Here is a 15,597-nt window from a genome sequence, read left to right as displayed (position 1 = left end):
TGAGCTGTCCGGGAGTCTGGGAAATGTAATCTAGCTGACACCTACCTGCTGAGCTAAAAACCTATTACTGTAGAAGAATGGGAGAACAAATACCTGGTGATAGCCAGCGGTCTCTGCCACTGTCCATTTCTCTATTGAGTTTTTATAGTTTCTGTTGGGTTTCTTTCTTTTTTTTTTTTTTGCTTTATAACAAATTTAATCAGTTATACATATACATATGTTCCCATATCCCCTCCCTTTTGCGTCTCCCTCCCACACTCCCTATCCCACCCCTCCAGGCGGTCACAAAGCACCGAGCTGATCTCCCTGTGCTATGCGGCTGCTTCCCACTAGCTATCTACCTTACGTTTGGTAGTGTATATATGTCCATGCCGCTCTTTCTGAAAGTTAACCTCTTTTTAACATTTTGCTTAAAATGTTAAATTTTAAATAAATAAATAAATAAATTTAAAATAAATCAGTTTACTGGAAACCTTAAATTGCTGTATTTATTTTTCTTTATAGGTCATTTCAAATTAAAAAAGCCTATTTTTGTCTTTCGCAAGTGACAACTGCCCTTTGGAACTGTATTTTTGAAGATGAAAGAGTTAAGAAAAAAAGATTTTTTTTGTTTAAGGTTTTATGAGGTTACTGGTGTATTGCATGTGTGAGGAGAAATGAGTCAGCAAAAGATTAATATGTAAAAATGTGGTTTTATTTTCGCTAGATGAAGTACCTGAACTACTTGCCTTTATTTGTCTAAATACTAAAACCACTGAACTTCTAAGAATTATCATAGGGAAAAAAATTGGAAAAGATATTTTTACATATAAAATACATTACTTTTTTTCTATTAACAAAATTTAATTTAAGCATGATACCAATTATGGAAAAAATTATATATTAAGCAATTTCACTGTTAGGAATTTATCTTAAAGCTACACGTACACAAATTCAAAAGGATATATGTAAAAGGATAGTCACAGCAGCAAAAAACTACCAACAATTTAAATGCCCATCACTAGAGTATTGTTTAAAAAAAATTACATGCCACCATACAATGGAATACTAAATGATGGCACATGATTTCACCAAGGGAGAGGTAGAGAAATAGTCACACCAGAACCATCAGTTCAGGATGATTAGGTTGCTGGCCAGGAAATTAGAGATAAGGCTATTGATGAAACAAAATTATTTTTAAGGCAGGACAAAAAAAATTAACATAAAATTTTCTTTGCCATTTGAGCCATTACCCTCTCCCCTTTAGTGTGCATTGTGCACCTGCATTATACATTAACTAGACCCCCTTAGAAGACACAGGAATGCCTACTTGCCAAAAAAAAAAAAAAAAAAAAAAGCAATTCCTCCTGGAGCCAGCAGGTAACTCATTAAAGACACAACATTCCTTTCTCAATCCTGTAAGGGTCACAATAATCCACTACTCAAACCTTGCTGGACTACGTAAACTGTCAACATGTTACTTTGATGTAAAACCCTTTGTCTCAAAACCTTTTATGACTGTGCATTAACCTCTCAAAGACAGAACAGTCCTTAAAGCTTTCTGAAAGACTGTCTCCCAGGTTATAATCCTCAGTCAGGTTGGCGCAAATAAAATTTTCCCTTTCTTTCTAAGATTAACTATTGATTAATTTTTTGTCAGCGCTATTCATATGTAAAAACTGGAAGTTAATAACAGTATATCCATATAAAACACAGAAGCATCTTCTTCAAATAAATATCTTCACCACAAATATTTGACCTTCTGGACTTAAACTTACACAACATTACAATGGAACCATCAATCCAAATGCTGTTGCCTCTAACAAAAGTTAGCTATAAGGCTGAACGGTATCATAAGAGCTACAAATTTTTAAAAAGGTACTTTACATAATTCTCATTGGAAATAGTGATAGCCACCTGGAACCCTGCTGGCTACACAGCTGTCCTTAAAGTGCATGAGGTGAGACTGCCCTACAGGAGAACCTACCTCAGAAAAGTCATTTCAGTAACGAATGCCCAAAATAAAGCTCAAAACTCTCTAGCTTATTAGAGTTTATTTTGACATAGTATGGCTCTGGTATATTTTATTGGAAAATAAGTCAATATTCTGGCAAAATCTCCAACACCTCAAATATACCTATCTAATTGCAAAACAGCCAAAGCAGGTTGGTTTATAAATTTTTTAGAAGATCATTAAATAGTAACAGAGAAAGTAATTTCATATCCTCTCTGTCTCTATGAGAGAATAGAATTACTTCATTTGTTTACCAGTTGGGCTGGAAACAAAGAACATACCCAGAGTAGAAGACAAACCAGGAAAATAGCTCTCCATTAAAATACATCCCACATACAAAGTTTCTTTTATTCTAACTAATGGCCTATTTAATTACATAATCAAAAAAGTACATTTCTAATAACTATAAAGACAGTCTTATTATCCTTGACTGAAATGTTTTCATTTTTGTTAACAGACTGAACATTATAGCTTTAATTCCTCACCTTCTGCACAAACATGTCATTTCAATTTATTTTAATTTTTATATTTTATTATTTTTTACTTCTACAACTCAATTTTTTTATCTCCTTATTTTTGGTTTCTTATGTTTATAGTATATCAACGAAAGCAAAAGAGGATTAAAATCTTGATGCTACAACATTTTAAAAAATTTAATAACCGATTTTGTCCAAATCTGACTCTCCCTTCTAAGGGCTTACATACTAATTAAGAATAAATGATGGGATTCAGGACTTAAGATCAAAGCAAGAGTGCCCTGCACCTTCTCCATTGTGCTGTCTTCTGTGGCAGTCCACTCTCATTACAGCCCTTAGCTCCACCTTCTATGTGTTCTACTTGGGCGTGGATCTTTTCCATTACCAGTCCTAGCCCCCATAAACAATTTTCATCCATCCAATTTACCACATATATCTAATTATTCCAGTTTACTTTATAAAAGGGAAAGTGCAAAACCATCTTGATTTAAATTTAAATTTTGATTGGTAACTTAGTTTTAAAGTGATTCTAACTATATATTATATCAAATTTAATTCTCAAAATGATGCTCTGAGATAGGTATTATTACAGAAGCAGAAACTGATGCTCAGTGACCTGCTTAAGATCATACAATGACAAATCTGAGAAGTGAAATCCTGTCTTTGTCTCCAAATACAGTGTTCTTTCCACCACTCCACATTACCTCAAACTATTCTTCAGAAAGAATATTATTAACAACTGTATTTATCTATCAAAATTGAAGAATTCAACACCAAAACTGTATTCCTTTACAACTTATGTGCAATAATCTAATTTTTACATTAAAGTACTGAAATGTTTGTTATTCACAGTAACAAGTATGAACAAGGACATTTCTCAAATAAATATAAAACTAGAGAAACTAGTATGATGAACCTGATACATCCATCCTTCTACATCAACAATTACCAATATATGATACATTATCAATATATATTTCATCTTTACTTCCACCCTCACTCTACAACTTCAGATTCTTTTGAAGTATATTCCAGAATGCATATAATTTCATTAGTAAATATTTTAGTATGTAACTCTAAAAGATAAGGAGCCATTTTCAAAAATTATAACCAGAACTTCCATGGTGGCGCAGTGGTTAGGAATCTGTTTGCCAATGCAGGGGACATGAGTTTGATCTATGGTCTGGGAAGATCCCACATGCCACAGAGAAACTAAGCCCGTGTGCCACTACTACTGAGACCGCGTGCCACAACTACTGAAGTCTGTGCGTTTAGAGCCTGTGCTCCGCAACAGGAAGCCACTGCAATGAGGAGCCCGTGCACCGCAACAAAGACTAGCCCCCACTCGCCGCAACTACAAAAAGCCTGCGCGCAGCAACGAAGGCCCAACGCAGCCAAAAAATAAATAATAAATAAATTTTTAAAAATATATAATCACAGTACTATTATCATTCCTAAAAAATTTAATGATAGTTATTTAAAATCAATTGCACACTTTTTAAAAGTTTAGAAACAAATCCCATTTTACTATCAGTTTCCATTTCTCTCTGCCTCCACTAATAAGTTGTAAACTATTTCATAAAGCATTCTGATATCTCTCAGGAGGTTTCTTAGTGTCTGAAGAATTATTCCACTTCAAAATTACAAACTTATTGTGCCACAGAAGCTCCTTCAGAGATAGATGAGGACCTCCTCAATGGAAGAACCAGATGGATAAAACTTTACATGCTAAGTGTTTTCCACAGTAAAAAAATAACCTATATTGGGCCATAACTCCTAACACAAGGGATATAAACTATTACCTGCAGTTATACAATAATCCAGTCAGTGTATAGAATGCTGATCTTACAGCACTGATGAAACCAGAGATTTGTTTGGTATAGTCTTACTACAAGCAGTTGAGTCTTAAATTTCTTTTGGTGAAGTCCTATATCAATGTATAACCATGTTTGACCTATGCTATATCATGAAAAAAGGATGAATCTAAGACCTTCTTATAGGCAGAGGTACAATCCGCTCCTGCTTATCTATTATTGTTACAGTATTAAGAAGTAAACCACTCTTAAAAACGTTTAGCAAGACAGATAAACATCTTACCAGGTTCATCTGATGGTTATGTCCAGTGAAGTTCAATGGACAATTCCATCAAATGTGGACTACAAGCCAGACCACAGGCTAGGCATCATGGCTGCCCTAAGGGAGCTAAATGATCAAAGAAGGGGTGGCGGGGACTTCCCTGGTGGTCCAGTGATTAAAACTCTGCACTTCCACTGCAGGCGGCGTGGGTTCTATCCATGGTCAGGGGAACTGAGACCTCACATGGCACACGGTGCAGCCAAAAAATAAAAATTTTAAAAAGAAAAGAAAAGAAGGGAGTGGCAGGGAGGAGGAGACAAACATATAAACAGATACACTGAATTTTAATACAGTTGGTGCTAAGAAAGAGATATGCACACAATATGTGAGGGCATATAGCCAAACTATGGAGTTTAGAAATGGTTTCTAAGAGGAGAATATTTCTGAACTGAATCTTAGATATTGAGTAGAATTAGCTAAACCAAGAAAGTGGGAAGGGCATTCAAGTCATAGGGTGTAGCATGAGCAAAGGCACTGAGTCATGCACAGGGAACCAGAGCTCAAAGTGCAAGGTGAGGACTAGAAGGAAGAAAGGATGAAGGAATAGGTAGAGGCCAGGCAATGGACGCTCTCGTGTACTATATTAAGTGTGGCTCTGCCCTACAGGTGACTAGGAGCCACCAAAGGCTACATGGTTAACTCTGTGTTTTTAGACAGAGCCCTCTAGAGGCAAATTTTTTTTTTACATCTTTATTGGAGTATAATTGCTTTACAATGGTGTGTTAGTTTCTGCTTTATAACAAAGTAAATCAGTTATACATATACATATGTTCCCATATCTCTTCCCTCTTGCGTCTCCCTCCCTCCCACCCTCCCTATCCCACCCCTCTAGAGGCAAATTTAAAAGACAGATTCCAAGTGGAGAGAATGGAGAAGGCAGGGAGTCTGGAGGGAAGATGATTTAGTTCACTGCTACACTGAACTGTAGCAGTGGTGGGGAGGATCCAGATGGATGGATAAAATCTGAGCAACATTTAGGAGGTAAAACCAGCAAGACTTCACATTGGATACAGAGGTTCCTGGAACTATGCCCCAGAGGGTAGAGTGAGAGCATTTCTATTAAAAGCTCATTTTAATTATGGTGAATGTCTTCCATTTTCTTTTATTTGAAAAGTTTAAATTTTTAACAGAAATGCTCTCAGCTTACCTATATAAACTTCCTTGGCACCATGCCCTAACATGGACCAAAGCAAAGGACAGTAAATCTCATTATTTCCTATGCATGTGTTAAGACATCCAAAATTTGGTATCAAACATCTTCACTCATTAGGGATTTGAATACTATTCAAAGCCATAAGTTCTGATGGTTTTAAATATTATTCAATAATATTTAACTTATAATAGTTTTGATAAGGAATCTATTAATATCTAATCACTTTACTAATAACTGTCTTCCATTCTAATATTTGTCTTTATTTTAGTTTAGTACAATGACCAGAACTTCCAAAATAAATGTTAAATAATGATGATGCAGATATTCTTGCTTTCTTCCTAAATGTATCAGAAATGTCATTAATATTTTACCACTAAATTTTTTTTTTTCTGGCCGCGTTGGGTCTTCGTTGTTGCTCACGGGCTTTCTCTAGTTGCGGCGAGTAGGGGCTACTCTTCGTTGCAGTGCACGGACTTCTCACTGTGGTGGCTTCTCTTGTTGTGGAGCATGGGCTCTAGGTGTGTAGGCTTCAGTGGTTGTGGCACACAGCCTCAGCAGTTGTGGCGCACAGGCTCAGTAGTTGTGGCGCACAGGCTTAGTTGCTCCGTGGCATGTGGGATCTCCCCGGACCAGGGCTTGAATCCATGTCCCCTGCATTGGCAGGTGGATTCTTAACCACTGAGCCACCAGGGAGGCCCCCAGTTTTACCACTAAATATTAAACTATTAGTTTATCATGTTTAGAAAGTACCCACCCATTCCAACATTAATACCCATTTTTTAAAAGTTCATTTATAAAAGATCACTAAAAATTTTAACAGAAAAATTAGGTCATTCAGCCAACCACACTACAAAATCCATTCTCTGCCCTCAGAGATTCAGAAATATATTTCATTTTTATATTTGCATTATATAAAGAGTAACAAAGCTTAAAGTAACTATTCATAAACTCTTCCACAGAACATTAATAAACAAACTATAGTAAATAATTGGTCTCTACTACCATTTTCCTATAGAAAGGATATAAAAACTTATAACAACCACAACAGAAAGAAAACACTGCTTAAAGGAGATTCTAACTATGGCTAGTATATTTTTAGTACTTTCAAATTTAAATTTGAAATGATCAGAATTAAATACACGTTTAAATAAGTATTAAAAATTACCCACTAAGAAAGCAGCAGTCTTACCTGTAACGAACATGAAAAGAATGGTCTTCCCTCATGCTTATCAGATTTTCCTCCATCGAATCATATTATAAGCTGGGTATAATAAGAAATTATTTTATTTTGTGCCAATCCAGTTCTACAATGTAGAGTCGTTGCAGAACATTGTCCGGTTAGTATATTAATGAGTTGGTGTTAATACAACCTAAGCTCCTGCTTCTTCTTTATTAATAATGAAAGGAGGTCAATGTCAGACAGCTTAAAGGTTCAAAATGTGTCCCAAATCCTTGCGTCTCTGGCCCTTTCAGCAGCACTTCAGCAACATTTCTGCAAAAGGAATACAAGATGTTTTGCTTGAAGTCCTATTTTCAAAGAATAACCTAAAGTACTTCCAAGCTGTATATAATCACACAGGTAACTTCACAGACTGTTGTCATGTCAATTACGGGAGAAAAACAGCAGAGGGCTTAACTGTCAGAGGGCTTCTAAATAAGGATGTTGAGTGTATGATATTTATTTGAGACCTGTACTTTAATTTTTTAAATTGGTTTGAAATAAATAATTTTATGTAATATTTTCTATTACAAACAGAATATGTATGATATTAGTATCTTAAAATTATGATACTTCAAGATTTTAAAAACTGCTATTAACAAGTAAAATGAAATTTCAATAATTCATTTGAACAAGTCAATCCTAAACTCTGTAAACATATTTCTTCAAAGAAGATGTTTGTGCTGATAATAATATTACACTTATATTCATTTGTTCTCAATGCACATCCTATTTAAAATCTTTAAGGACTTTTAAATGTTTTCACTGAGTAAGTACAAAAGAAATTTAGGAAATATGTGTATGGTAGAATGACACAATAGCACCCACTTTAAGATAAAGAACATTAGCACTGCCTTTGAAGTCTCCCGGGTGCCACAACCTAACCCATCTAAGGTGATCTCTAAATTGAATTGTGTTCATTATTTCCTTGCTTCTCTTTATAACTTTGCCACAACTGTCTGTATAGGTTTAAATTATATATTGTTTAGTTTTGTATGGTTTTGTTCAACATTATGTTTCTGAGATTCACCTCGCTTGTTGTTGTACTAGCTACAATCTGCATGTTTTATTGCTGTATCACATTCCACTGTATACCAAATGTATTTTTCATTCTGCTTTTGATTGGCATTTGACTTGTAGTTTTTCAGATTTTGTTTTGCTACTATTAAAAGTTTTGCTATGTACATTGAAACTAGTAACTCAAATTACTGGTTAAACAGGACAGCAGATAAACTAAAGAGAGAATGAATGTACTAGAAGAATATCTGAAGAGTTTACCCAGACATACACAAATAGATAGAGATGAAAAATACTAAAGAGCAGTTCAGAGAAAAGGAAGACAAAATGAAAGGCTCTAACAGAGGTCTAACTAGAGTACCAAAAAGAAAAACAGAAAAAGGAGCAAAGGCAAAATCCTCAGTGATAAGCACTGAGAATTTTTCAGAATCAAAGACAGATATTAATTAGCAGATTGAGGAAGCACACTAAGTCCTAAGCAGGACAAATAAAAATGAATCAATATCCAGATATACCACAGAGAAACAACAGACCATCATATATAAACTATAACCTCTACAGAAGTGGTCGTGGGACCCCCCTGCTGCCCTCCCGGACCCCAGGAGTGGTCACAGGTCCCCACCTCCTCCCTCCCGGACCCCAGGAGTGGTCACAGGTCCCCACGACCGCCTGCCCGAACTCCAAGAGTGGTTGCAAGCTGCCTCCGCTGCCATCGCGTGCTCCAGGGGCGTGCCTGAGCTGCCACTGCCACCACCGAGGACCCCAGGACAGGGCACCTGCCACCGCATGGGCACACCCTCTATCAACAGGATGACAAGCTGAGGAAAGAGGCGACAGACATCCATACTAAAACAGCCTGCGCACCAAATATATTAAACCCACACAAGCAACACAGAGACACCCCCACATATAAACAGCCCTCCGAGACCACAGTAGGTAACTGTTTCTCCTAAACTCACAGAGTAAGAGAAATATAAGCAAAATGAAGAAGCAGAGGAACCACTCCTAGTTAAAAGACCAAGAGCGTTCCCCTGAAAGAAAATGAAGCAGACCTCTTCAGTCTGATAGACACCAATTTCAAAATGGAGCTAATGAAAATACTGAAGGAATTAAGAAAGGCTATCAACAGAAATGCAGAGTATTGTAAAACGGAACTAGAAACTATAAAGAAGAACTAAGAAAAATTAGAAAACTCATTTGCAGAGATGAAAACTAAGCTAAAAGCAATGAAGAGCAGACTGAATAATGCAGAAGAATGAATAAGTGACCTGGAAGATAGAATAATGGAAATCACCCAATCAGGACAGCAGACAGAAAGTCAAATGAAAAAACAACGAAAGCAATATGAGAGACCTATGGGATTATATAAAGCATGCCAACCTACACATAATAGGGATGCCAGAAGAGGAAGAAAGAGAAAAGAAGATTGAAAATGTATTTGAAGAAACTACGGTTGAAAACTTTCCAAACCTAAAGAAGGAAACAGATATCCAGGTACAGGGAGCACAGAGGGTCCCAAGCAAGATAAACCCAAACAGACCTACACCAAGACATATTATAAAAAATTGCAAAAGTTAAGAATAAAGAGAGGATTCTAAAGGCAGCAGAGATAAACAAACAGTTAATTACAAAGGAACCCCCATAAGGCTATCAGCTAATTTCTCTACAGAAGCACTGCAGGCCAGAAGGGAGTGGCAAGATATATTCAAAGTCCTAAAAGGGAAAAATCTGCAACCTAGGATACTCTACCCAGCAAGATTATCATTTAGAATAGGAGGAGAGATAAAGAACATCTCAGACAAGCAAAAATAAAAGAATACAGCAATACTAAACCTAAACTAAAGGCAATATTAAAAGGTCTTCTCTAAATAGAAAAGAAGTTAAGAATCTATAGGAAAGAGAAGATCACAACTGGAAAATAAATCACTTAAATAAGCCAGTACACAGATTAAAAAAAAAAATTAAAAAATTTTCTGTGGGCTTCCCTGGTGGCGCAGTGGTTGACAGTCCGCCTGCCAATGCAGGGGACACGGGTTTGTGCCCTGGTCTGGGAAGATCCCACATGCCGTGGAGCGGCTGGGCCCATGAGCCATCATGGCTGCTGGGCCTGCGCATCCGGAGCCTGTGCTCTGCAATGGGAGAGGCCACAACAGTGAGTGGCCCGCGTACCGCAAAAATAAAAATAAAAATTTTTCTGTGAAAGTGATGATAACCACAATGAGCAGCAAAAGGATGAACATGAAGATGTGAAAGAGGACATCAAAATCATAAAATGTGGGGGAGGAGAGTAAGAAAATGTAGATTTTTTTTCTCCTAGAATGTGTTTGAGCCTACATGACTACCAGTCTAAGGCAAGTAGATATAGGAAGGGGTTAACATACTTGAAAAACAGGGTAACCACAAATCAAAAACATACAACAGATTCACAAAAACCAAAAAGAAGAGAACATAAGTACAATACAAAAGAAAATCACCAAAACACAAAAGGAAAAACAAAAAGAAAAAGAAAGGGACAAAGAAGAAATATAAAATCAACGGGAAAACAAGGTTTAAAATGGCAATAAATACATATCTATCAATAATTACCTTAAATGTCAATGGACTAAATGCTCCAATCAAAAGACACAGAGTGGCAGACTGGATTAAAAAAACAAGAGTGTGCAATGTGCTGCCTACAAGAGACCCACTTTAGGGCAAAGGACACTTATAGATTGAAAGTGAGGGAATGGAAAAGATATTTCATGCAAATGGAAATGACAAGAAAGTGGGGGTCACAATACTTATATCAGACAAAATAGACTTTAAAACAAAGGCCATAAAGAAAGATAAAGGACTCTATATAATGATAAAAGATCAATACAAGAGGATTTTACACTTGTCAACATATATGCACCTAATATAGGAGCACCCAAATACCTAAAGCAAATACTAACAGACATAAAGGGAGAAATCGATAGGAATACAATATATAGTAGCAGACTTTTAACACCCCACTCACATCAATAGACAGATCTTCCAGACAGAGAATCAATAAGGCAACAGAGATACTCAATGATACAACAGAACAGTTAGACTTAATTGATAATTTCAGGATATTACATCCAAAAAAACTTGAATACACATTCTTTTCAAGTGCACATGGAACATACTCTAGGAGTGACCACATAGTGGGCACAAAAAAAACCCTCAACAAATTTAAGAGTATAGAAATTATCTCAAGCATCTTTTCTGACCACAATGGCATGAAATTAGAAATCAACCACAGAAAAGGAAATGAGAAAAAAATGATTACATGGAGACTAAACACATGCTGCTAAAAAACCAATGGGTCAACAATGGAATCAAAGAGGAAAGTAAACTATAACCTTTAAAGTAACCGTTAAAAGAGACAAATAAGGTAAAATTAAGATATATGTGTTTATATAAATAAAATTTATTTATTCATTCATTCATTCACTCATTCATTCATTCATTCCTGGAATCCAGCATTATAAACAACCCCATAGGTCAGTTAGTCCAACATATTACTACAACACTCCCAAAAGGTTACAAGGCAGCTAATCCTAATTTTGAATAGTCCTTTTAGACAGTTGTTCCACACTTTGAGCAATCTTTCCATTTGTACACATTTCTCCTTTCTGCTGCCATCCAGTAGAGCCTAATTCCTCTTCCACATCCTTTTAAGTATTTCAACTATAACATAAATTAGACTCTAGATAATACTCCTGCTGCTTTGTTAATTAAGTATAGTTAGAAAGAGGTTAGTATGGAACAGAGCAGGAGGAGGAAGGTGGAAAGGATTAGCCTTGGGAACACTGACAAGCTTCCTAGAGGAAATGAGGTTTTCATATTAATACCAGTTTGGCACATAAGAAATACAAAATATTATTCCTCTTATCCTCTCTCTTGGCCAACAAAGGAACACGTCTTAAGAAAAGATGAAAAGGTACGTAGCAGTTATTAATCCAACAAATCTTCTCTTTTCCTTTTGTTCAGAATTCCACTGTACCTTTTTACCTTAATAAAAAACATTAAGGGAATTAGTGTAGATATTCATAGCAATAGCTCCAAAGTGCATCTAAATTACACAACAGCTACACTGTCAATTAAACTGTCTTCTACTACCACCTTGAGGTTTAGGTTGTTATTTATACTACGGGCAGAAGGTGAGGTATTAGAATTAACTTAACTTAGAATTAAGTTAAATTATAATTTAATTGAAATATTTTTCCAGCCATGAGATCATAATGAAATCCCCAAATTCACCAATCATTAAAAAAATGTTAACTTATTAAAATGTAAGCATTTAATTAACAAATGTACATAAGTGGAGCTGCAAAATACCTTACTTGATTAGGACTGCATACAGAACCACTAAAAAATTTTTTTAAATAAACAAGAAAACAGAGAATACAATTCACCATTTTACCAAAGACAATTTATAATATGGCTTTACTATCTTCAAAGGAAGAGTATCCCACCCCCCCGCAAAAGTCACTCTTAAATTTCAATCTCCATAACAATTAGGTAGCATTTCTTTTTTTAAAATAAATTTATTTATTTATTTATTTTTCGCTGTGTTGGGTCTTCATCATTGGGTCTTCGTTGCTGTGTGCAGGCTTTCTCTAGTTGCAGAGAGTGGGGGCTAACTCTTCGTTGTGGTGCGTGGACTTCTCATTTCAGGGACTTCTCTTGATGCAGAGCACAGGCTCTAGGCACGCGGGCTTCAGTAGTTGTGGCACTCGGGCTCAGTAGTTGGGCACTCGGGATCAGTAGTTGTGGCTCACAGGCTCTAGAGCACAGGCTCAGTAGCTGTGGCGCACAGGCTTAGTTGCTCTGCCCATGTGGGATCTTCCTGGACCAGAGACAGAACCTGTGTCCCCTGCATTGGCAAGTGGATTCTTAACCACTGTGCCACCAGGGAAGTCCCTAAGTAGCATTTCTTACCTTACAATTATTCACTGAACAAACAAGCAATTCTTTTTTTTTAAACATTTTTTTAAATTTTAGTTTTATTTTTGGCTGTGTTGGGTCTTCGTTGGTGCGCATGGGCTTTTCTCTAGTTGTGGCAAGCGGGGACTACTATACATTGTGGTGCATGGGCTACTCACTGTGGTGGCTTCTCTTGTTGCAGAGCATGGGCTCTAGGCATGCAGGCTTCAGTAGCTGCAGCACGTGGGCTCAGCAGTTATGGCTTGTGGGCTCTAGAGGGCAGACTCAGTGGTGCATGGGCTTAGTTGCTCTGTGGCATGTGGGATCTTCCCGGACCAGGAATCGAACCTGTGTCCCCTGCATTGGCAGGCAGATTCTTAACCACTGTGCCACCAGGGAAGTCCCAAACAAGCAATTCTTGATTCAGTGATTCATGTTGCAAAAACTCTCTAACTAATTTACTAACGTGTTCATTCATGCTCCACATGGAGTTAACAAACCCACTTCATATTTAACATATAGTTTACATATTACTAGATAACACTAATAAAATTTACAACAAATATTAAATTATTTTTAATATTTAAAAATAATTAAGATAATAAAATGTAATGATAGGACCAGGAAATGGAATGGAAATTATAGGTTTGAAAGAATATTAAGAAGCTATCAAGTTTAACTTCCAACCTCCATTAAGACTTACAACTAATAATCTGCAAGAAACACATATGCCCTTAATAGCATCTCTCAGGTTTTAACAAACAATGCTCCAAAAGCCTCACTGCTAAAAAAAATTGTTAGCTCACAGCATCTTTTGGTCTGACCATAGATAAAGAGAAAGCAATAATTATTTTCCATATCCCAGAGACCGACAGAAGCATATAGAAAGATCAACTAGTAGAGAACTCTGATCACCTCATGTCTAACTACCTGATTAAGAGGTCAAAACAGGCAGACTCCCGTTATACACCTAGGTGGACTTCTAGATACTGTCCAAGGTATGCAATCAGAGGAAACAATAAATTCCAGCCCTGCTTTACTCTATTAGCAGTAAAGTATCTTCAAACTAGGTGACTGTGAAAAATAAGGGATAGACAGTTACAATTACAGTTGACCCTTGAATGGGTTTGAACTCCAAAGGTCCACTTAAACGGGGAATTTTTTCAATAAATAGATAATACAGTACTACACAATCCACATGGTTGAAACTGCAGATGCGGAACCACGGATATGGGGGGCCAACTGTAAAATTATTTGTGGATTTCCCACTGCCCAGGGGGGTCAGCGCCCCTAACCTCCACACTGTTCAAGAGTCAACTCTATATCTTTTGTCCTTCTTTCAATTAATCTAAACTATCTACTCCTGACTGCAACTTAAATGCCAATAACTTTTGGTCTGATTCTTTCATTTAAGTGTCTCTATAAAGTAGTAACACCCATCAGATAATAAATATCTTACTTTTCTTGCCTCCAGGCTTGATAATCTAAATTCTTTAAACTCCTCTTATCCTAATAATTCCCTCTAAGGTACAATACTCAAATTCTCCAAATCCCTTCGGCTGTAATGTTTCAAATCAGATACAGGAGCTCTTTGTAAATTGGAACTGGGATAAATACTGAGGAAGAATGAAGAACACATTTAAAATAAAGTTCTTTCACATTAGAATTCAGGGTACAGGTTAGAGTAACAAATACACATCATAGTACTAATGGGGGTAGCAAAGTAGGAGGCCAAAACATCCACTTATAAAATAAACTCAGGTAACTACCCTAGGTAAACTGGTTATTTTCTGTCAAATTATGTATCAGTAAGCAGACACTAATTTATTTGTAGATGGTCTAAATATGGCTTGTCACCTAATCCAAACATGTATTTCTAATTACATTTTATCTGGAAGCTACAGTGCAAACAAGGTGGCAGGTATAAGGAACGATACATGTAAAATCAGGAGTAGGAAGGTAAAAGCAGGAAGTTTACATAGAAGAATATTAAGTGTAAGAAAAAGCAAAGGGTGTAGTAAGCAAAGTCCAACATAGAGCTCAGAGTTTGATTTTAGTGTAGCAGGTGTTGAGGAGCCAATCAAAGGCAAGAAAAATTATTTTGACATTAGAATATATGACTGATGTGGGAAATTAGTGCCTAAAGCAAGGGAAGTCAGGATCAAAACGACTGGGTACTTGATTAAGTAATCTAGCTAAGAGTACCTACAGAAAAATGAAAACAATGCCCACTGGCTAGGTGAGAGGCAAAGGTCAAGCACTGACAGAGAGCTTACAAGACTTCCAATTTTGAGAACAGGTGGAACAGTAGCAATAGGCACAGTAACTGACAAATTGGATTGCAAGAGTGATACTTCTAGAGGAAAAAAAAAATGGACTATTTGTATCAAACTTGTATTTGGTAAAGTGCTAGGTTCACAAATAATAGCTGAAAGAAACAAAAAGATAACTTGAGAAAATTTGATATCAGATAAAATTTGATAAATGGGGAAGGATGGGGGAGGGGGGAAGTAGAATGAGTGACTAATATTTCTTAATTTTGCACATCTTTAAAACGAAAAAATTTTAAAGTATCCATGAGATTCAAATGTTAAAAACTGTGATGAGTCAGTGGCAAAATTAAGGAGAAATTGCAATGGGAGAAAAAATAAATAAAGCAATGCATAAAAGG

At 36.4% G+C, this 15,597-nt stretch overlaps 1 protein-coding gene across 1 annotated transcript in view; it reads right to left on the bottom strand.

Moving 5' to 3' along the window:
- GPSM2 (G protein signaling modulator 2) overlaps positions 1–7,003 on the bottom strand; it is a gene marked incomplete at its 5' end in the record, with an annotated part of 48,930 nt that extends 41,927 nt beyond the window's left edge. Inside the window, one exon of the mRNA XM_079726269.1 lies at positions 6,948–7,003. Within this exon, the coding sequence (XP_079582395.1) occupies positions 6,948–7,003 (56 nt within the window). The remainder of the gene's footprint in view (positions 1–6,947) is intronic.
- Positions 7,004–15,597: the final 8,594 nt, after the last annotated feature.

This window comes from Hyperoodon ampullatus (genome assembly GCF_949752795.1).
Source record: "Hyperoodon ampullatus genome assembly, chromosome: 2".
Lineage (NCBI taxonomy): Eukaryota > Metazoa > Chordata > Mammalia > Artiodactyla > Ziphiidae > Hyperoodon > Hyperoodon ampullatus.
This window is presented reverse-complemented; position numbering and strand designations above follow the sequence as displayed.